At 40.6% G+C, this 22,525-nt stretch overlaps 1 protein-coding gene across 1 annotated transcript in view; it reads left to right on the top strand.

Moving 5' to 3' along the window:
• The window catches only part of PTCH2 (patched 2), a 59,257-nt gene that overhangs the window by 22,611 nt on the left and 14,121 nt on the right, over nucleotides 1-22,525 (top strand). The window contains exons 3-14 of the mRNA XM_026707306.2: nucleotides 6,509-6,698; nucleotides 7,469-7,538; nucleotides 8,604-8,695; nucleotides 14,325-14,520; nucleotides 17,005-17,126; nucleotides 19,002-19,149; nucleotides 19,933-20,064; nucleotides 20,184-20,339; nucleotides 20,790-20,882; nucleotides 20,995-21,120; nucleotides 21,585-21,703; nucleotides 22,101-22,503. Of these exons, the coding sequence (XP_026563091.1) occupies nucleotides 6,509-6,698; nucleotides 7,469-7,538; nucleotides 8,604-8,695; nucleotides 14,325-14,520; nucleotides 17,005-17,126; nucleotides 19,002-19,149; nucleotides 19,933-20,064; nucleotides 20,184-20,339; nucleotides 20,790-20,882; nucleotides 20,995-21,120; nucleotides 21,585-21,703; nucleotides 22,101-22,503 (1,847 nt within the window). The remainder of the gene's footprint in view (nucleotides 1-6,508; nucleotides 6,699-7,468; nucleotides 7,539-8,603; nucleotides 8,696-14,324; nucleotides 14,521-17,004; nucleotides 17,127-19,001; nucleotides 19,150-19,932; nucleotides 20,065-20,183; nucleotides 20,340-20,789; nucleotides 20,883-20,994; nucleotides 21,121-21,584; nucleotides 21,704-22,100; nucleotides 22,504-22,525) is intronic.

The raw sequence follows: 22,525 nt of genomic DNA, 5'->3' as shown, positions 1-22,525 counted from the left end.
TGCTCCTAGTGTTTCTTAAGCCACTATTCACCTAAAGCAGAGCACAAACAAGCCTAGCTAGTTCAGTTCAGGAGTTTTTCTACAGTGCAGATAATGAGAAGGGCAAAGTTAAGCCAGGTTTTTGTGCCAAAGGGAGGGATTTGTATGCATGCCAATCTCTCTCCATGCTTATTTTTGCCCTGGCCATTGTACAACATAAAACCATATCCAGGCAATTGTTAATGAGAGTCTATACTTAAAGCCCATCAAGATGGACTTTTTAAATTTGGGGATCCATCTTTGCCTGTGGCTTTAGAGTTTGGACTGAACATATTCTCCACCCTTCCTCATATTCTGGTTTTGCATGTGTGGTTTTCCTCTTGGGTGGCCCAGTCAAGATCAGCATAGCACAGCATGACTCCTGGTGTTTTGCCTCCCAAACAGCCTGGAATGGTTTGGATTCTGAGTCTGATGCTTCCCCTCTAGCTCAGAAGGATGTAGTGTGTCTGTCCCCTCCCTATGTTCCTTGGCATGGCCTCCTCCCTTACTGGCATCCTAGGAGGGTTTTTTTGTGAGAGAATTCAGCTGATGCAAACTACAGTATTGGAATTATAGTTTATACTGAAAAGTCACAAAATAGTAGCTCTTCGGCACCGAGATTACCATAAAAACATAAGCTATCCTTATTAGAAGATACACAATCCTTGGTAAAGAACCCTCTAACATTAGATCAACATTAGCCCAAAGTAATTATCCAATTATTGTTTTTGTTAATGTCCTCATTTTCTGTTATTAAGTCTAAAAATGTTTTTTAAAAGTTATGCCAAAGTTAAATGCCCTGATAAGGAAAACTTGAGTGACCAAAAATCTTTGCTGTAAATGTCATAGATATTTAGGTAGCAACTTGGTTATTAGTAAGGCTTTTCTAGTGCAGGGGTGTCAAACTCGTGTCGTCACAGTGGTGTCACGTGACATATCGCAACTTCTTCTGCCTTTGCTAAACCAGGCTTAGGCTTGGCCAGTGTGTGACGCATCTGACCCACAGGTCGTGAGTTTGATAGCCTTGTTCTAGTGCAAGATATAAGACTTTTTTTGTGACCATAACTCTATCCCAAGACACACTTACATCATAATTTCTATTTTTATTTTTTTCACAATATGGTTTTCATGTTTAGTAACAAACCCTAACAATTGTAGCTAATGAGGATGTGTAATATTTCTGTTACTTATCTTTCTGAATAATTTAACTTTAATAAGAAAATTGCTTTATCAGTGACATTCTGTTAATGACATTTGTAGTGATGTTTGTAGCATTTTAACAATTGAATTGTGTCTACTATATGTGTTTATGTTTTCTAACAGTCTAGAAAAAAGAACATTAGATATGAAAGTGGCAGAATATGATTCAGAATAGAATTCAGTCTCTGTGCTTTGAGCTCTGCTTGTCTACATAAAATAAAGTAGCAGTTATGTCCCTACAATATGGTACAAGTTGAACAAAAACATACTGGTTTTATAGATTTAGATGGTTTGGGATTGGTTTAGCAATAGGACTATTCTCCAAAAACATAGAAAAAGTGTCATTTTTGTGGGGGTGCTTTGAATTGGAGGTCAGTCCCTTTAAAATAATAAAGTGGATTTACAAAAGGAATAAAAATTGCTTGTACCCCAAAGTAATGATTTTATAGCAAAGCAAAGAAATATAGTGTTATAACCAGAAGAAGTAGCTTAAAATAATATCTTCAAAATGGGGATCCTGGGAAGAATATGAGGGAGTTGCATTTTAAGGAGAAGATAGAACAGTCAGTTGAATAGTCCTGAAAGACTGCTGTACCTGTCCATTTTCATCTTTTACACAAAGCATCATGCAGCCACAGAGGATACATGCCTATGCCAAGTGCACTCTCAGTTTGTGCAGGATGATAATAAGACCAGCGACTTAGGGATTTCTCAGCCTGGGTTCACCGTGCTTCCAAAATATGTTCTAGAGTAGAGTCATCTCTGATATTCATGAGTTTCTCCGATAAATTGGCAAGATGTTTTAGCAGGCCTCCTCTCCCTCTCCCCCCGCCCTTCATTAAGATGCAGTGCAGCAAATCTTGACCCTAGTGGTGGGTAAGGAGAGCAGTGTTGGTTCTATACTGAGTTATGATGTTTATCTTGAGATGAGGTATCTGACTGTACATGTGTTATTTCATAGGAGAAATTAACACTGTTGTGGAAGTATTTAGAAGAGGGCTAGCAATGTTGCTAATGGTAGGCAACAGAAATGGTATTGTTCCATTCCCTGTAAGTGATCCCCATTTAGATAGGAGTAGAGGCAGAGTCAAAGGGGAATGAACTGTCCAAAGGCTCATAGCTGAAACCACCAGCTACAAATCTCAATAAGGTATTTAAAAGAATACTTAAGGCCCAGGAACTGAACAGAGGATTGACTACAGAGAGAGCAATGGAAGGTTGCAACTTCTCAAGTCTTGCTTATAACTCTTTGCCCTAATTAGCTGGAAAACTATAGGGGATGCCATCATCCTTCTGGAATGTGTGGGATGGATTGTTAGAAGTATTAAGAATGGGAAAGAAAGCAGGAAGTTTCTGGAGGCAAGTCACTTCCACTTTCATCTTTAAAATATCTCAACCTCCATAACTCTTCAAATCTGGTGGCAAAGTGGGATTGGCAGCACAATTTCAGATAGTTTGCGGGGGCGGAAGTGTTTTAAGATTACAATTTAGGGTTGTTTAACTTCTGCTCTCACAGTTATTTCCGAGAGAGCAAAGATGCATCATTGAAAGCTGTCTTGTTTTTAGAGAAATAAAATATTGGAATGACACAGTTTTGAGTACCTAGGCAGGGGTCCGAAGTGCGCTACCTGTACTTATTTTTAGGCATCTTGACATAAGAACATCTAAAAGGTTACTTATATATGAAGTTGATGGACAAGAAGAAGAGTCATCTTGTTAGTCACCATTAAAGTTTTCTACAGTTCCAACCTCTCTTGGTACAAAGAAGTATTTCATTCTTTGAAATCTGTCCCATTTCACTTTACAATATAAAAACTCTCATTTCTTATATCATTTCTGTGAATCCTGAAACACTAGTACAATGTACAATATTCAATTTTCTGTCACAAAATTAATGGCGACATTGTGTTCTGCATATGTGTGATTTCTTGCTACTCTACAAGGTAAATCAGATTAAGAAATTGAGTCCACATAACTCTTTATTTAAATTGGCTATACAGGGTGTCAAACGCAATTTCATTGACGGCCTCATCCAGTGGTGGGATTCAAATTTTTTTACTACCGGTTCTGTGGGCATGGCTTGGTGAGCGTGGCAGGGGAAGGATACTGCAAAATCTCCATTCCCTCCCCACTCCTGCGGGAAAGATACTGCAAAATCACATTCCCTTCCCACCCCACTAACCTGCTTTCCAGCTCCGTTCTCCTGTGCTGGGCAACCAAAGAAGACCCAGCTGACCAACTGGGACTCGGGAGGCAGAGAATAGATGGGGCTGGGGTCAGTCAGAGGTGGGATTTGCTGGTTCTTCGAACTACTCAAAATTTCTACTACCGGTTCCCCAGAACTGGTCAGAACCTACTGAATACCACCTCTGGCCTCATCAGGGTTTTGTTTGACCTCAAGGGGCTGGGGTGGGTGTGGCGAAGGTGGGCATGGCCAGCTTGACATCATGTCAGGGGCGCCTATGGTGGCCCAAGCGCTCTGCTAGCAAAAACAGGTTCCCCAGCTCCATTTTCAGCTGCTATGGCCTCCTGCAACCCTCTGCCAGTGAAAACAGAGCTCAGGAGGGCTGCCCATGACCCTCGCAAACTCCATTTTTGGCTGCAACTGCCTCTTGCCACCCTCTGCCAGAGAAACTGGAGTTTGGAAGGGCCACATGCAGCCCTCCTGAGCTCCATTTTCATTGACTGTGGCACCGTGGGCCGGTCCTTCACTGTTTCCAGGGCAGCCCCATGGGCCAGAATCCGACCCTTGGGCCTTGAGTTTGACACCCCTGGCCTGTAGTAACATAATTGTGCAAGTCTGATTGTGTTTCCCGTCTTCTTTTAGATTTATGTGATTGGAGGAGGATCTATCTGAGGTGTTTTTGTAATCTTCCCCATAATTTAGACTCAGACAATATTTTTCTTTTTGTTACTTTGATAGTGGAACTTGATGGAACTCTCCATCAAGTTCATCCTCTTGACTTGTCTTACCATACTTTTATGCTTTTATTTAAAACACAAACAGAAAACATCACAACCACTAAAGCTGAAGTCTATTGTGGAAGATCTAGAAGGGGCAAGTGCTTCTTACCTATTCCTAGGCCCAGAAATTGCTATCTTGCATTATGCTTTTGTCTAATGCAGGGGTGTCCAACCTTGGCAACTTTAAGGTGTGTGGACTTCAACTCCCAGAATTCCCCAGCCAGCACATTCTGGGAGTTGAAGCCCACACACCTTAAAGTTGCCAAGGTTGGACACCCCTGGTCTAATGTTTTCTTGAGAAGGAAGATCCTTCACAATGTGGGAAGTCAAATTGGCAGGTGAATTTTAGTGGAAAAATAATTGTAAAGGAAAGGAAGGAGTTGACAATTGTGGAAATTACATTTGCCAAATTTAGGAATATAAAATGCCAAGTGCCATTTAGTGTTATGCATATCTTAATTTGTGTAATTTATGCAGTTTTATTTAATTACACAGTTAAAAGCAATCCCAGTCCTTTAATTTGAATAGGTGGAAAACATTAGGACTGTGAGTTACTGAGTCTTCACAGATAAAAGCATTGCTGAGGCAACTCCATCATAGTGTAAGTATCTGCTGTTCTTTGGCAGATGAAAAGTTGGAGTGGTGGTAGCCAACAAAAGGTCCAATTTCAGGGCAGGAGTGAATCAAAATCAGTTTTGGATCTGCTTGATCCAGCTGTTTCCATTCTTGAGCGTCCTGCTGTGAAGCTGGTGTATTTATTTTTCTCCATCATCCATTGCTTTCAAAGAAGAATGGGAATTGAGCACATCTCTTATATCTTTCAGGATTCAATAGAACTAACATTTGTTTGTCAAGCTCCATTTATAGCACTTTTTAATGTTACTGCTTCAGCCCTCTGAGTTCTCAAAGCATTTTGAGGTCCCTTGTGCAGTTAGAATTATTTCTGCTGATTTCAGAACGTTACAATCAGGCAAAGAACACCGTGAATGTTTCCAGCTGGCCAACAGGCAAGTGTAAAGATTTTCAGTCAATCAGTAGCTCCTTCTGAGCTACAGCAATTCCTGGATTAATGAACATATCCTAACATTTTGTTAAAAAAAAAAAAGAAAGGAAAAATAACTGTTTTCTCCTCATTTTCAGTCCATGCTATGTGTTTGTGGTTTTTTTTTAAAGTACATAAATCTGTGTTGTTGACTTTGCAGCCTGACTGTCAGATCAGATTAAATCAGATCAGATCTAATTAAAAGCTACATTGTAAATTGCAATGAACAGCCTTTGGTTCAAGAGATGAGAGACAGCTTGCTTGAGCCCAAAAACTGAAAAGTGCAATGTGGGAAAAATTTAGGGAAAACATTTTGCTTCTCTGCAGGATTTTTTTAAAGAGAGATTATGAAATTAATTTAAACTGACCTGGAGTATTTCAGTTACTTAGTTAATAAACTTTGCTTATATAAAGAGGGAAAACCAACCAAGATATTTTCTAGGAAAGTTGTAAAACTGCCGAGAAAGATTTAGATTTCATTGATAAGATTGTTGAATCTACTAGACAATTCAGCAGGCTGAAATTAGTGATCCTAGGATTATCCAGTAAGAATGACGTTGTGGGAATACGACAGTGTGGTATTGATGCTAGTTTGGTGCAGATACTCTCTGTGGATGACTCAAGTCTTTTACTATGACATATATTAGAATGTTGAATTTGCATTTTAAGTCTGAGCATGAGAAAAATGCATTACTAAACTATTCATCTTGAATCTATCAAAAATGCATGTAGTCTTTGATTAATTACCACAATTGGGAACAGAATTTCCACTGCTAAGCAAGACAGTGAGTTGTGCCCAATTTTACAACCTTTTTTGCCATGGTTATTAAGTGAATCACTGCAGTTCTTAAGTAAACCATGCCTTTAAACAAATCTGGCTTCCCCCGTTGACTTTGCTTGTTAGAAGCCGGCTGGACAGTCACTATGATGACCCCATGAGCCTGGGATGTTGCAACCATCGTAAATACACGCTGGTTGCCAAGCACCCAAATTTTGATCATATGACTGTGGGGAAACTGCTGCAGTCATAAGTGCAAAGACCAGTCACAAGTCATTTTTTTCAGGGCTATTTTAGCTTCAGAAGGTCACAAACCAAATATATTCAGGATTACTTTTAAGATGGAGTAGTATAGTGTGTAAAACTTTAACTGAACTGTATTTGATATGAACATATCCCCAATTTTAATATCCTGATTGATGATAATGTGAGAGCTGATTTAACAGTGACAGAGATAAGGGAAAGGTATATTGATTCCATTCTTTTCTCTCTCTCCCTCTCTCCAGAGGGCAGTCGTGTCAGCCAAGAGCTCCGATACACAAGAGAAAAGCTTGGTGAAGAATCTCTCTACACATCCCAGATGCTAATACAAACTCCCAAACAGGAAGGAGAAAACATCCTAACTCCAGATGCCTTGGAAATGCATCTTGAAGCTGCTTTGGCTGCTAGTAAAGTCCAAGTCTTACTATTTGGAAAGTAAGTCTGAAATGGAGCAACTGTATTACACTAATAATAAGATCTGTTCTGTTGGATTGTTTTCATTCATTCATTATAAGCACCTCTCCTCTGTAATTATACTTGCAGATCTCTGGTTTTCCATTGCAGGAAATCAGCAGTTTTACTGTTTGTTTGGGTAGGGCTCAGTAGCACCACCCCTTTCCTCTCAGCAATTCTGCTGAAGATGGCTGGCTTCCTCCTGCTAATTTTGAGTAGGTTCATTGCAAGGAAAAAGCCGTGAGATTTCCCCCCTTTTTCCAGCAGTCTACTAGATGTAGAATCAATTGTGTTATTGCCAATTAGCTGATTTGCTAATTAACTTACCAACAAGACAGTCAGAATATATGTAATCATCCCTTAGTAGCAAATAAATTGGCGGATGGCAATAATTGCAGATTTCTACCTGCTAGTGGCAACTGGGAAAGTAGTTTGGCTTTTCTATGGCTCTTTGAATTGCGCTGTCTGTGGTAATGGAACCACAAGCAATCTTGATCTTCAGAATTACCTATCATTGATCTAGTTAATTCAGTATTCTATTGTAGTCACTAACTATACGCTACCACAAAATCATAAATAGGATATACAAATAATGGTCTTCTGTCTAAGAACTGATGTTCAGAAATTTATTGTCTTGAAATATAGTGAAATCTGATTTCAATATCTTCATAACTAATCTTGTATTAGTTCAGACAATTCTCTCCCAGAATTCCTGATTTTCTGATGTTTGCTGTCTCTGCTCTTACTCTTAGATCATGGGATCTCAACAAAATATGCTACAAATCAGGTGTCCCAATAATTGAGAATGGAATGATTGCACGGGTGAGTATACAAGGGAATATATGCCTCTACAACGAGAGCTGATGACCCATGTGTGCATTTGGTCTGTCAGGTTCCAATCTGAAGCCTCCAGAATATCCCAACATCAAAATGTCTGTTTTTATTGATGCTCTTTTAAAAAATAAATAAAGCTAAAATATGCATGGAAATGCTTCACTAGAACTCTACAAGCAAAACAAATCCATGAATACTGCTACCCACCTACAAAGGCCAACTATTTTCAGTTTCATAGACATGTCTTCCTAAGGATCTAAAGTAGTGTTTCTCTACCTGGTCAACTTGAAGACGGGTAGACCAACTCCCAGCATTCCCTAGCCAGCATGAGCTGGTTGGGGAATGCTGGGAGTTGAAATCTACCCATCTTTAAGATGCCCAGGTTGAGGAACATTGATCTAAAGCATATATGTACGCAGCTCTCAAGCAAAACAACAACCCATTTGTCCCATCATTGTGTAGTAGCTATAGAAAGGAGGTGAAACATTTGGGGAGATCTCTTTGTTGAATTTCCTGGAGGATTAGTGGTTTTACTGGAGAGTGGAATAGATACTAGCAGTGATCTTGAGGTTGCTATGGAGGAATAGGTGGAATCTTTTTAAAATGCCATCACAAAAGAGCAGCTTTCCAAGTCATCCTTTTGGATTCAGAGATCTGGTGGCAGTGTTTTTTAATACACTGGACTTCTTATTCTAATAATATTCACTTATCTCTATTCGAGATACTGGCTGCCTTTGAATTTTTATCTCCATTCCATTCTGTGAAGTAGGAAAATTTATTTTGTCCTTCTTTGTTTTCAGAAGTGCCAGATCTTTACTTATAAGGACTTTATATTCCTTAGGCTTGGATTGTAAGAAACAGCAGCATTTGACCCTTTGTACAAGGTCACCAAATTACTGTCACATTAGTCAGGATGCTATCCTTAGAATGAAGACTTCCCATTAACTAGCCAATGACTTGGCTTTCAATATCTTACAGCGTAAGGTGTGTTTAGATTGTAGACTGCATTAATTTATATTTATGTGCCATGATTATTATTCCTTTTATTGCCAGATGATTGAGAAGCTCTTCCCCTGTGTTGTTGTGACTCCACTGGATTGTTTCTGGGATGGTGCCAAACTACAAGGAGGGTCTGCTTATCTACCGTAAGTGTCTGCTTTTTTTTGCTATGCCATTCTGTCCCTCTCTCCTGCGGCCATATGATGGGATCCTAGTTATGAAAAAGGTACAGTTCATTAAGCACTGAATATTGTGACAAGAGTTTTTTTCTGCCCTTATCTTTCATATCTCGGATGAAAATATGTGATATGATTAGTCCTCGTTGCTTTGTTTTTTCGTAGGATAATAACTGAGTTGGGCAAAACAATAAAACTTGTCCTCCCCCAATTCCCATTTCCCATATATCACATTAAATGTTTCTATTTAATATTCATTAAAAGTATTTTCTTTCAAAGAATCCCTCAACTAATCAGAGCACTGTCATGCTCTTCCATAAACTAGCTGGGTTCTGCAATAAACTTAATTTGGTTACTTAATTGACCCTTTCTGCATTTCTTCGATGTATTGAATAGAATGAAACCAAACTGATAGGATTTGTACCACATGCTAAATATGAAGCCAACTCTTTGATCTTAATTGACAAAGCTAAGAAGTTTGGGGAAAGCCAATTTCTGTAAAGGAAAAAGAAAGAGAAGGTTGTTGCTGATTCTTTTTGCTAAATAATGCCCAACAGGGATGGACAGCATACCTAATCTAAGATCACTGATTAAAAAAGAGAAGGGTTCATTGAATATTTATGATTAAGGAGTGGCCATAGGCTAAAATTTGGAGGGTAGGCTATTGGGAGCTTTAGCCCAAAAACATAGAGGGCATTGCAAAGGTTTACTCTTAAAATTCAGGCACAACATTTGAACTCAATTATCCTCGACACCTTAGGGCAGGGGTCCTCAAACTTGGCGACTTTGAGACTGGGAGTTGAAGTCCACAAGTCTTAAAGTCACCAAGTTTGTGGACCCCTGCTTAGGGGAAAGACTGGATTAGTTTGGGCAGACTGTAGAACAGAGTCTAGCTGATGGAAAGGGGGTCTTTTAAAAAATTTCCTTTGAAAACACTTTGTCCTTTGCTATATTTTCAGCACAGATAACCATAGGATCCTTGTCTGAGAATAAGTTTTCTTCCTTGGCTTGCTTGACAACTTTAGATAAAGCTTCCTTTGTATCTGGTGCCTTCAAGATATTTACCTACATAACAAAATGTATTCAAGATCACTGCTTATATAAGGAAGCAGTGGTCATTCTGAGTGATCTCAGGGCAGATATACCAGGAATAAAGTTTTCCATCTTGAATGGATGTGACATCAAGAGCATAGGCAGAAATGTTTTGTAATATTACTTTGAATAGGGAAAAAGAGCTCTCTTCTACCCTGATAGTATTACTATTTACCTTCTTTTTGTATGAAACAAAACATGAAAAAGAACTATAGCTTGCCTTCGTCACCTGCTTTCAATGCAAGAAGGTAGCAGTGTACGGGTGACAGTATAGAAGTATTATGTCAAATACTCTGAGAACATGATTAAAGTCCCAAGGTCTTCTCTCTGTCCCCATTCCAAATCAAAGGGGGCTGGGGTTACCACTTGCTGTCATCAGTCTCCTCCCCAAATTTTCTGGGCTCAGTTGCTTTGTTTTATTTCTTCTGCTGCCTTGTAATTATATTTCTATTAAGGTGTACAAAATGGGGGATGAAGGAGGGGGGAGAGTGAAGTTGTGGAGACCAGCCCTCTAGAGGGGACGGGGTTGGGGAAGGGGAAGGAGGGCCAGGGACAATTACCAGCATTCTTTCTGTTTACAAGTATGTTTGTCTGTAAGGGGCCCTGCAGACTTATGCTTTGTCAGCAAATGGCAACACCACATATTCTCATGCTAATGACACTTTGAAAGCTCCAAGTTACCCAACAAATGGAATAGTAGCTTTATTCAGTCTGCTGCTGAGTGGAAGAGGACAGTGAGAGTGAGTAAAGGAGGAGAAAACAGATTTCTAAAACAAAAAAACGTAAAGAGGGAGGGATTACAGCATCCAACTGCCAGGAGGCTCATGGGGAGGTACAATGCTTTCCCCCCTTGAACTCAGTAGCAGCACAAATCCAAGGTAAGCAGAACAGGACCTGATTAAATTGCACTGGATGTAGATGGCATGATTACTGGCTCCTTGGGGTCAATAAGTCAAGGTGTATTCTTCTACCCCCTAGGAATATAGTAGGATTTCTTTCAAGGTGGTTATCATGCTTGAGATTTTAAGGAACCACCTGCTTATAATATCTTTAACCTTCCTTTTTTAAAAAAGGAGATTTTCAAGAAGTATTATACTTCTTAGACAACAAGGACAATCGACCAGGTTGTTTAGTTCTTTTCAGACACTACAGTTGATAGGGCTAAATGCAAAGCCTTTGCTCATTTATTTCTGTACCTGTCTTTTAGTTTCCAAGTTTACCTTTCTTATATCCTACTTCTTACTCTTTAAATATTTTATACACACACACACACACGCACCCCAAAGTTTTTCTTCTGAATGTCTGAAACAGGGAGCTTTTGCTCCAACTTCCGCTTCAGTTCAGTTGAGGGTCTCTCTCTGTCTTCCCCCCTCTCCTTTTAACGCAAAGGGAGTGAAAATTCGGAGAACAAAAGGCAGCAATCTATGGAAAAACAAAAGGGCTCGACTTGGCTCAGTGAAGCAAGAAAGAGCAGATAAAAGAAGCTCTCTTTAGGAGTAGGAGCTGGGCTGTTTGGAATGTGGGAATCAAGCAAGGAGGAAACTTCTTGGGATCTGAGATTTCATGAGTGATTGGAGGGTGATTCTGCCAAAACCAGGACAAGACTTACTCTGCTTGAGTTTTCATCATTTCCTCATCTTTGAGTGTAGTATGTATCCATTACTATAAAAAAATAATTCAAGATGTTCTTCATTATTCTTGTCGAAGATCTCAAAAAACACCAATCTATTTTATTACAAATTTGTTAATAATCAATGTTTTGCTAATGTTACTGTCCCCTTTTCTTTCGATTCTCAAAGTTAAATGATATGGTTACGTAATAACCTTAAGCAGGGAAAACACTGAAGAATTCACCACAGATTTAGGGAGAGAAAATTCACATTTTTTAGGAGGCTCTGAAGAGAGATTATATTTGTTTTGAACAAACTGACAGAAGGGAGAAGAACTGACTTTTGTTTTTTGCAGAAGTTGGCTAGCAGACAAGACAATCTGGCCAGGAGAATCTGCATCAGCCTTCCCTGACCTGGAGTCTTGCAGATACGCCACACTGATTAAGCATTCTGAAAACTGCACTCACAATTCATCTGGCAGACACCACATTGTGGAAGGTTAACCTACACAAAGCTGCCAGCTTTGCATGAGAAAGAAACGAACTCTAACATCTTTCAGCTGGGCAGCTATTCAATAGGAACATATTTTTGCTATTAGAGTGCCAAAATGTTAAAATATCTACAGGTAGTGCTTGACTCACAGCAGTTCATTTAATGACCGTTCAAGTTACAACAGCACTGAGGAAAGTGAACTGTGACCATTTTTCACACTTCCATGGTCAAAATTCAGATGCTTGGCAACTGACTCATATTTATGAGGGTTGCCATGTCCAGGGATCATATGATCTGCTTTTGTGACCTTCTGACAATCAGGGAAGCCAGATTCACTTAACAACCATGTTAGTACATGAACAACTGTAGTGATTCACTTAACTATGGCAAGAAAAGTTGTGAAATGGGGCAAAATCCACTTAATAACAGTCTTGGGTAGCAGCAGAAAGTTTGTGCTTAGTTATGGTTGTAAGAAGAGGATTACCTGTATATGTTTTTATATATATACAAACGTGTATGTGTGTATGTGTGTGTTTGTGTGTTGCAAGATTTCAAAATCTTGCAAGTCTGAAAGTACAACTTTCCTTCACACCCCAAGAAATTAGGATGTTCTGAGATTCTTGTCCCACGCACTAGCCAGCTGCAGACTGTACTGCCTCTTATCTGATCTGACTGTTTCCTAGGCAGTATTTCTTGGCCCAGTCTGCCAAGGTCATTCCCACATACCATTACACTTTTACAGGCCCAGAAATTCAATAGCTATTCGTTTCCAAGCTTCGGGTGCACAACTACTTCTACTGGAAAAGAGATGTATAAAAATATTTTGTACTTGAAAAAAGATGATCAAGTTCGCACAAAAGGGTTGTTGTTGCTGTACCATCTCTCATTACTTTTCAATAGATGTAGCTGTTGCCCATAGCAGAAATATGACAAGATTGGATAAGAGTACTAGTGATAGATGGGCAGAGTTCCTAACCTGGTGCTGTTTAGATGTGGTCGGACTTCAACTCCCTTTTTCTATCCAACCGTTACTATTTGGTAAATTCCAGAAGCTATTATCCAGGACACCAATTCATGGAAGGTTCCACTAGAATAATCAGTACATCAGCAGAATAACATCCTCCATCTTGGCCTAGACAAGATCAAGGACCCATTCAGATCACACACCGTCAGTATTTGTTTGAATTCTGATGTAGAAGGGAACGAGCAGTTCTGTTTATTCTGCTGGTGCCCCCAGTAGTAGCCACTGCTAAAAAAAAATATGGGTAATTATGCTGGGTGTATGGAGGCCAATGTATGGTTATCCATACTTACTGCAGTTTCTATATACAGATACATTTGATGAACATATACCTTTCTCCTATGCAGAATTCTTCTCTTTCCTCTCCATTCCTGTTGAAAATTTCTCTTTTTTCTTTCAAATAAGCGTAATTCGTTCGCGTTCTCATCCTTGTGCATAACTACATTTTCTGGTCCTGCCAGAGAGGCACTGTCCAATTACTTCAGAGCTGGCTCTCCAAGCCACAAGCAAAAGGAAAGCAGCATGCCTGATCCTGTTAATGTATGGGGACAAAGGGAATGAAGGCCTGTTCAAACCCTCCACAAATCCCTCCTATCCCTAAATAAGTCTTTTGCAGCCAGTCAAGGCAATTATGTTCTCCTCTAGAGCCTCCTCTTAGCTGAACTCTCTTTGGAATAAATAATAGCTGGCCTACTGGACTGCTCTGCTGTTGTTCTTGCAAAAAAAAAAATACAAATACAAATCAAAACACTCCAATAATTGAATTTTAAAATGCATTTTTCTTTTATGACAAAGGATTAAAAATGTTCCTAAAAATCCAACCATGCAATTACAATCAATAATTTTGGAGCAAAATCAATAACAGCTCTATTAATGAGGCAAAGGGCTACTTAAAGTTTAATCCTGTAACATTTTTATGACTTTCACTATAAGAAAAGGATAAATAGAAGAAATGCAAAAAGATTTACTGTACAATGTTGTAGTGTGAAATGCTTCTCATTTAAAATTCCACTCAATTTTTAGTCCCCTTTCCAGTTCTGGGTATTTTTTAACCCCAAAAGCTAATTAGTATTCCAGGTCCTGACCGCATGCATCCTCAGTGGACATTTATTGTTTTTCTCTTTTTTTTCACTTCTAAAATTTTTCAGATTCCCTAAGTGGAATTCCCCCCCATGAGCAGGAGAAATGATTCGTTACTGTGCCTTTAAGCGCCTCTTTTTGGATGTCCAGAACCAGCCAGAGCAGATGTGGCTTTGAGGGTTGAAGGGATTTAAAAAGTGGGCATGAGTATGAGAGGTATCGCCACTTTAAGCGACATCAGTATGCAGGGCCAATGGATACTTTTTTTTGAATCCTATTAATCTACAGCATTTTGTCTCTACAGGGGCCGGCGGGATATTCAGTGGACGAATTTAGATCCTATCCAACTGATGGAGGAACTGGGTCAATTTGCCTCACTCGAAGGATTCAAGGAGATGTTGGATAAGGCAGAGGTTGGCCAGGCCTATATGGAGCGGCCTTGTCTTGATCCTTTTGACCCTGAGTGTCCTCATAGTGCTCCCAACAGCCAAAGCCAGAAGGTGAGTTTCCCCCAACCTTTGGTGCATTTATAAGAATAAGAACCAACCTGATTTTTTTCCCAAAGTTTAAAGTAATTTGCTAAAGGAGGAGAGGGAGTTGGGCTGTGGGAGAGGGATATTTAATCCATTAAAGGAGAATATGTGTTGCTCAGGGTTGAAATGAGGGATCCTTGATGCTCTCTGAGATTAGTTGTTTTCTTGCAGTCGTTTCATTACCCAAACTAGGTAACATCATCTGTGCTAGTAAGGAGTGGGGTTTGCTCTCAATTTATATTCTGGTGCTTGCCCTGTCAGCGTTGGTGGAAGTTGGTCTTGGAAGTTCTTCTGTTGGGCTGTTAGCTTGTATAGTAGTTCCTTGATGGGGGTATTGCTTACGTTTTGGCTGTTGGTTTATTTAATCCATTTCCTATGTTGTTTTCCCCAATCTGAATTAATTTTCCTCATGAGAAGCTACTGTTCAGAGCAGTGGTGGGATTCAAATTTTTTTACTACTGGTTCTGTGGGCATGGCTTAGTGGGCGTGGCATTGCTTGGTGGGTGTGGCTTGGTGGGCGTGGCAGGGGAAGGATACTACAAAATCTCCAGTCCCTCCCCACCCCACTAACCTGCTTTCCAGCTCCGTTCTCCTGTGCAGGACAACAAAAGATGACCCAGCCGGTCAGTTGGGACTCAGGAGGCAGAGAATAGATGGGGTTGGAGCCAGTCAGAGGTGGTATTTGCCGGTTCTCCGAACTATTCAACATTTCCGCTACCGGTTCTCCAGAACTGGTCAGAACCTGCTGAATACCCACCTCTGGTTCAGGGGATAGTCACTGTGGGGAAGCCTGTTTTAATAGTGACACCTATATTCCACCAGGGCAATATTCCTGTATTTTGACAATATATAAAGATAATTTTTAAGCATTGATCAAATACTGAATTTTATTCTTTGTTTCTCCAATTTCAGTGAGAATTTTTATTATGAATTTTTATTTTGTTTATGTTGTAGTATTTTTATTATCATTTTCTTAGTATTGCTACAAGATAACTGCAAGTACACACTAAGTTATATGTGTGAAAATGAAAGAGGTTGGCTTCAAGGAGAGATGGTTCTCTTGGTTGAGTGGAGGATAAAATCAAGGAGATGAACTTACAAACTTCATTGTCATATATATATATGTTTGTATGAAACCATATGGTAATTTGTTGAAGGCCAGAGACATGTTTTCAGGCTATGTGTAGCCAGACAGCCTCAACTAACTGTGGGGTCCCCAGTTTCATTAGCTTTGCCCTTCTTATTCAGGCTTTGGGGAGACCAAATAAAAGAAGCAGAATGCAGGGGCCCCGTACCAAGGGGGCTCAGGCCGGGCTGATAGTGCTGATTCAGGCAGACGTAGTGCAAGTGCTGACCAGCAGGTGGTCAGGGTTGGAATGTGTCCCAGAACAGATGGCAGCATGGCAGCTTTTGGGAAATAGAGGAGGAGGGAGCAGCCTGTGAACACAGACAGGCACACAGAGACTGGGAGCCATGTGACGGGGGACCGGCTGAGGGAGTGGGAGGGTGGGATTGCAGCCATAATTCCACATTTCCTGGCTTGAAAGCCAGACTGTTATCATTATGGCTATCCGGTTTCCCCTTTTTTCCACCACAGAAAAAGGAAAGATCTGCCTTTAGGTCTGAAAGAAATACCCAATGTGCCGATGGTCAAGCATCTGTGGCTGTGTGTATGTGCGCACAAACACAGAGAGAAAGAGGATTTTGTATTTAGAAAGATTTCTGACCAAATACCATCAGCATGTGTTTGCTGCTCATTTTTCAGTCACAGAAAACCAGAACGAATCTGCAGAGGAGAACGATTCATGTCAATCACTGGACATTTTTATATGTCTTTATTTTGATAGATGTAATCCAATGCTCATTTACTTGGATTTGTTTGTTTGTCCAGTCAGGTGCTCTGTTGTTTTCATAACTGATGTATGGAAAAACCTGCAAGCAAATGGAATAGATAGAGATACATTGCAGTATGAATAGTGTGGTTTTAGAAAGTCTTGTTGGCAAGCAGGTTCAAATCCCCATTCATTGAATGACACTGGGGCAGATATCCCTAGACTTTTTGCCTAATTTGCCTTGTTAAACTAATTAGCCTAATTTCTTATTAGGAAGTAAATTAGCACTAATATGTAAAACTACAATGCTTTTGTCCCTCATAAGCCCGGTTTGATATTTTTCTTTTAGGCTTTGCTGCCTCTAATAATTTCTTCGTTTCTTTTGGATCTGACATTTGCCAAAGAGCAACAATTTACCTTTGTTTGCCACAGTTAACCAGCTTGTGCACATTTGCAGTAAATAATCAGTGTTAAGTAAAACAGGGTTCTTCGGGGTTTCAATGGTTGTAGTTTCTAAGCTTTCAAGAGCCAGAATGGGCTTTAGAGAATTATTGCTTAGTATGGAAAACTCTTTGATGGCATAATTCACTTTGCTTTCTCTTCTTTTTGCTCCTGCCAGAAACCACACATCCCTTCTGAACTCACAGGTGGCTGCCATGGCTTCTCCCGGAAATACATGCATTGGCAAGAGGAACTCATCTTGGGGGGCACAGTAAAAGATCCTCAGGGCAAACTGCAAAAGTAAGTTGGATTGTGAGTCCCTATGTATATTAGGAAAGGTTTTCTGTTTTGGAATAAATGTGACAACGAAGAGATTCTGCCTGCAGATCAATACGAATAGTGTGCCCAGAGGAAAATTAAAGATTTGCCCAGAGGAAAATTAAAGGTGATGGGAAATGAGTGGACTTTTCTCTTCCTCCTCTACACTTTGGAATGGTGCTATATTGGCCCATGAACCAGCATGTAACTTGATGCTTCTGAGGCTTCAATTTCTGTGAATGATGGGTGCATGTCTATGGCCTGACTCCGGGAACAACTGGCAAGCATTTCTCAGCCCTGGGATTTATGTTGATCCCTGAAGCCTGGGCTGCTGTTATCTCTTCCTTCCTGAAGCTACTGCTCACCCCAACCTCTTCCACTTAATGTGGATACTATCTTAAAACTAAAACACCTGTTTTTACTATTCTGAAGATTCTAGAGGGAGCTCAAATATAGGCATATTTAAGCTTCTCAGCAGAATCTGACCTTCAAAATTGTTCCCTTGTACCAAGGCCACTTTGGAAATTTGGTCTTCTTCCAATCTCTATGTCATCCTTTGTACAATGCTGGTGTTCTGACCCAACTGGGTTCCAAGAGAGCAAACACAAGACAAAGGCAGCAGCCCCCACCTTTTAAGGTTTCATCCATGAATTCTGTTTCTTCACAGATAAAAGGCTGCTTCCAATTAGCTCTGACAAGAAAGAGCCTTGCCAAGTTGTTTGTCAAGGCTGCCAAAAACCCAGAGATAAGAACTAATTTACAAGATTTTTCAAATACTGTCCACGAGGCTGAGCTTCAGAGCATCTTTGCCTTCTGCAAAGAACGCTTCTTCAAACCTGGCTTTTATACTCTTGAGGGAGTGGCCATTACCTTGCAGCCTTACTCCCGAGTTACCTGTGCTGCTGTAACTGCTCTCTCCTATGATCGATCCTGCATGCACGCGCACTTGGCACAGGCTCCTCTGGAACCTCCTCATCACTGCTGCCAGCCCCCACAATCTCCGAAGGCAGCAGTCCACTCCCTAATGGTCCTGGCCCCTCACCTGAGTCCTCGCTCTCTTCCACCATCCGCACCTGCTGCCAGCTACCACAACAGCTGGGTCCATAGCCATTTATTGGCCAGATTACTGCTACTTAAGTATAGAAAGACACATTCCACATCCTGGTGCGATCAGGATCATTACTGAATTTTCTCATACGTTATGCATGTAGAAAAAAATTATTATGGATGCCTCTGTCCCTGAAACCTTTCATGTCTGGCAAGGTAGAGGGCTGTAGACAAATGGTGAAAGATAAATATTGCTGATGAGAAGAGAAATGGCTGTTTTCATTTTAAAAAGAAATGCAACAAAACAAGTAGGAAATATAAAAGTATGCTCACTTCTTTTCAAAGGTTGAGATGCAAGCACAAGGTATTCTAGAAAATAAACCTTCATGTCTCTTTCAGTGCATGAAGGCTTGTGCTTTTGGATGGGTTGAAAAAACCATATGGTGAACAATATTGAACAATCATCTCCACAAGCACAAATTATAGGCCTACAATATCTGCCATCCTAGGCCATTTGGAAAGGCTGATGGTTTCTCTCTTACTTTGCTTGGAGCATTAGCCAACCTGTTTTCCCATGAAACCTGGAGGACATTACAGCATCATTCATTTTGCATTAAGTTTAGAATGTGTATATGGAGCATTTGCTTGGAACGAAGGAAGTGCTGAAAATGAACTTCTGAAAGAGCTGATGGTGATGAAAGAAAAGTAGAAGCCAGAGCTCCTGTTTCCTACCTCAGACTGGGTAGAATGCTTTGGCTGCAGAGTTTGGGCAGAGGAAGGGGGACTCTAAGCTGGCTTATCTTTCTCCAGAGCTGAAGCCCTGCAAAGCATGTTCCTGCTGATGAGCCCACGACAACTTTACGAGCACTACCGGGATGACTATGAGATACATGATATCAGCTGGAGCGAGGAGAAGGCTGCTGCTGTGCTGGAGGCTTGGCAGCGGGAATTCGTTGAGGTGAGGTGCCAATAGGGCTATCCTGGTAGTGGCATTGATACGCTGCCTGACGTGGGCTGCCTGATGCAAGTATGGTACGAGAGTTGAAAAATTGCATGCAGAACGAAGACAAGGACTTGTCTTCTTTCCTTTAACAAGGAAAAAAAAAAACCCACCCAGGCTAGGATTTGAAGATACGATGTGTGTGGCAATATTTATTTAATTTATATTGCCACCTATTCACCCATGGCAACTCCAGGCAGCTTACACAATGTAAAACCATATTTAAAACAAAAGACAAAAATAAAAATAAAAAACAATAAAAACAAACAAAAAGAATCAAATAAATTAGTAAAGTACAATAGAACCAAATTTGGGGGGAAACCCCCCCCCAACTTCCCACCCACCCACCCCGACGACAGCAGATCACACTAGCCATTTGAATATACAGGCTTAATCATGCTTAAATATCTCTTTGACATCTTATGACCTTTTATCTAGTGATACAAAATGCTCAGCCAAATAGGGACTGTAGAGAAAATATCGGCAAGAGATTTATTGTACGTAAGTGGATTCTAGGATGGACATAATTGGCAGATTTTTCTTTTCTGGAAATGTTTCAGTGTTTGTGCAAGACAGTTAGTTAATTGAGCAGTAGGTTGTTTATGAACATATGCTTTCCCTAGGAATATGCTAGGCATTTCTGTGAAAAAGATTATTTTATTATAGGAATGTCAGCAAAAGGTACTAACATTTTCTTAGATGTTTTTCTTGCACTGTCTTACCAGTTTTGTCTCTTTCCAGGTGGCCCAGGAATCTCTGCCTTCAAATTATTCTCAGACTATTCATGCCTTTTCTACCACCACACTCAGTGATATCATGAAGTCCTTTTCAGATGTGAGTGCCATCCGTGTGGCTGGTGGTTACCTGCTAATGGTGCGTGGCAGATTCTTTCCATCTTTCCTTCTTTATTTATTTCACTATAATTATGGACAATGAATACTTTCCCCATTCCTACTCTTACCCTTACAATTTCTGTTTTCATCTCCTTTTAGCTAGCATATGCTTGCGTCACCCTGCTGCGCTGGGACTGCTCCAAATCGCAGGGTGCTGTGGGCCTGGCTGGGGTCCTCCTAGTTGCCCTTTCAGTAGCAGCAGGACTTGGACTTTGCTCCTTGCTTGGGATTTCATTCAATGCAGCCACCACTCAGGTACGCTATCCCCATTTGAGAGGTCCAGATTTCCTGATTAGAACAAAAATATGTGACTTTTCATTCTACGTTGTTTCTTTTCTTTCTATTCTGCAACATTAGTAATACTGGCTTAAGGTTGACTCAGCCTTCCATCCTTCTGAGGTTGGTAAAATGAGGGCCCAGATTGTTGGGGGCAATGTGCTGATTCTGTAAACCACTTAGAGAAAGCTGTAAAAGGACTATGAATAGCTATTGTTATTGCTGTTGCTGTTCAGCCTGTTAAGATCAACATTAAGCATTGAATTGGATTTAGTCCATTATCCTAGCACGGCATTATGAATATGTTGAGTTGTAGAGAGTATTTCAAACTCTTGGAACTGTACTGCTTTCAGCTCTCAAAACTTTTGCAAAAGTTGGGTAGGTTTTGATCATGTCCCTTTTGTTACATTTCCATCCTGACCTGTACAGGTGCTGCCCTTTCTGGCACTTGGCATTGGCGTGGATGACATGTTCTTGCTAGCACATGCCTTCACGGAGACAAGTCAGCATGTCCCTATCAAGGTGAGTATATCTGTCTAGATTTTAGGATCCTGTGTACTGCCAGTTGTAACCTCAGGGTTTATTGTCGATCCATTCTGAGTTTGTGTTGCTCATTTTCACATTTCTTACCCAGGAACGGACGGGTGAATGCCTACGACGTAGTGGCACCAGTGTGGCACTCACATCTGTCAATAACATGATTGCCTTCTTCATGGCTGCCCTTGTGCCTATCCCTGCATTGCGTGCCTTCTCTCTACAGGTAAGCTCCTCTGCCAACAGCTTTCATACAATATGCTTATAGAATCCTAAAGTTGGAAAGGACCTTAGAAGTCATCTACAAGTGAAATTCCCTGCTGCTTTTCCCTGCTTTTATGTAAGAGCCAAATATTTATTCTGCTTCTAGATGCTATTGCTGGTGGCAGCAGTTTTCCATATAAATTGAACTACAGTGGAATTCTTCCATTTCATAGTGTGCACCTCAGACTGCCTATTTGTGAAGAAAATTCTTACACAGAAGGACAAATGAGATGCATAAAGTCATGTGCAGTTGTCCTTTAGCATTTCTGGCCCCTTCTAGCAAGCAAAATGATCCATTCACATAAAGGGAACAAGTAATAGAAGAATCAATTATCATATTTATAGAAGATTCCATGTTTCACAATCTTGGAATCTTCAATGAGAACTTTGCTTTTTTAAAAAGAAAAATCTGCTTATTTATTGCAGGCTGCAGTAGTGGTTGTTTTTAACTTTGCCATGGTGCTGTTCATTTTTCCTGCCATTCTGAGTCTGGATCTTCACAGGCGTGAAAACAAGAGGCTTGATATTCTCTGCTGCTTCTACAGGTATTGTCCTTAGGAGTGGGGTGAAGACAACTATCTTTCTGAGTACTCTTAACACTTTTTCTGACAAACTGGGCCTCTAAGAAAGGAGAATAATTGGAAAAAGCACTTAGATACAACAACAAAAAATCCAAATTCAGGTCTAAGAAAAATGTCAAAGCCACCAAAAGCCAGATACTAGTTTTATTCTGTCAAAAATGTATCTCTTAAAAACAAAGGTTTAAAAATTGACATGCAGGATCTAAAAACTATTGGGAGAGGGCTGCCCTTCCTCTTCATTCCAGAGTCTGAAAATTATGCCTGGTCATAACTAGCAAATGTATTTTTACAGCATGAAAATCTAGAATCATGTACCTGTCTTTTCTGTAACAGTTTTCAATGACTTCTTCCCCCCCCACAGCCTCTGTTCTGCCCGGGTCATCCAGATCCAACCGCAAGAATATGCTGATGTGAATGACAACCACACTACACCGACTTATCCTCATGGCCATCCAGCCCTGGCAACCAGCACACATATCACTACCACGGTGCAGGCCTTCACTCAGTGTGACTCCTCTGGGAGACATGTAGTCACTATTTTACCACCCACACAGCATGTGTTTACCACTCCCTCCACTCTCCTTCCTGCCAATCCTCTGGGCTCACAAATCTTCACTCCTGCCAGTTCCACTCGGGATCTTCTGGCACAGCTCGACGAAAGCAAAGGAGCCCAAGAATGTGTGCCCTTGCCGATTTGTCGATGGAACCTTTCCAGCTTTGCTCGTGACAAATACGCACCCATCCTGCTGCAGAGCCAAACTAAGGTAGGCAGCACAGAGTCATTCT

Source organism: Pseudonaja textilis, chromosome 3 (genome assembly GCF_049901715.1).
Source record: "Pseudonaja textilis isolate UNSWEBS1 chromosome 3, rPseTex1.2, whole genome shotgun sequence".
Classification (NCBI taxonomy): Eukaryota; Metazoa; Chordata; class Lepidosauria; order Squamata; family Elapidae; genus Pseudonaja; species Pseudonaja textilis.
The sequence above is the reverse complement of the archived record's forward strand: the minus strand, read 5'-3'. Positions and strand labels throughout refer to the sequence as shown.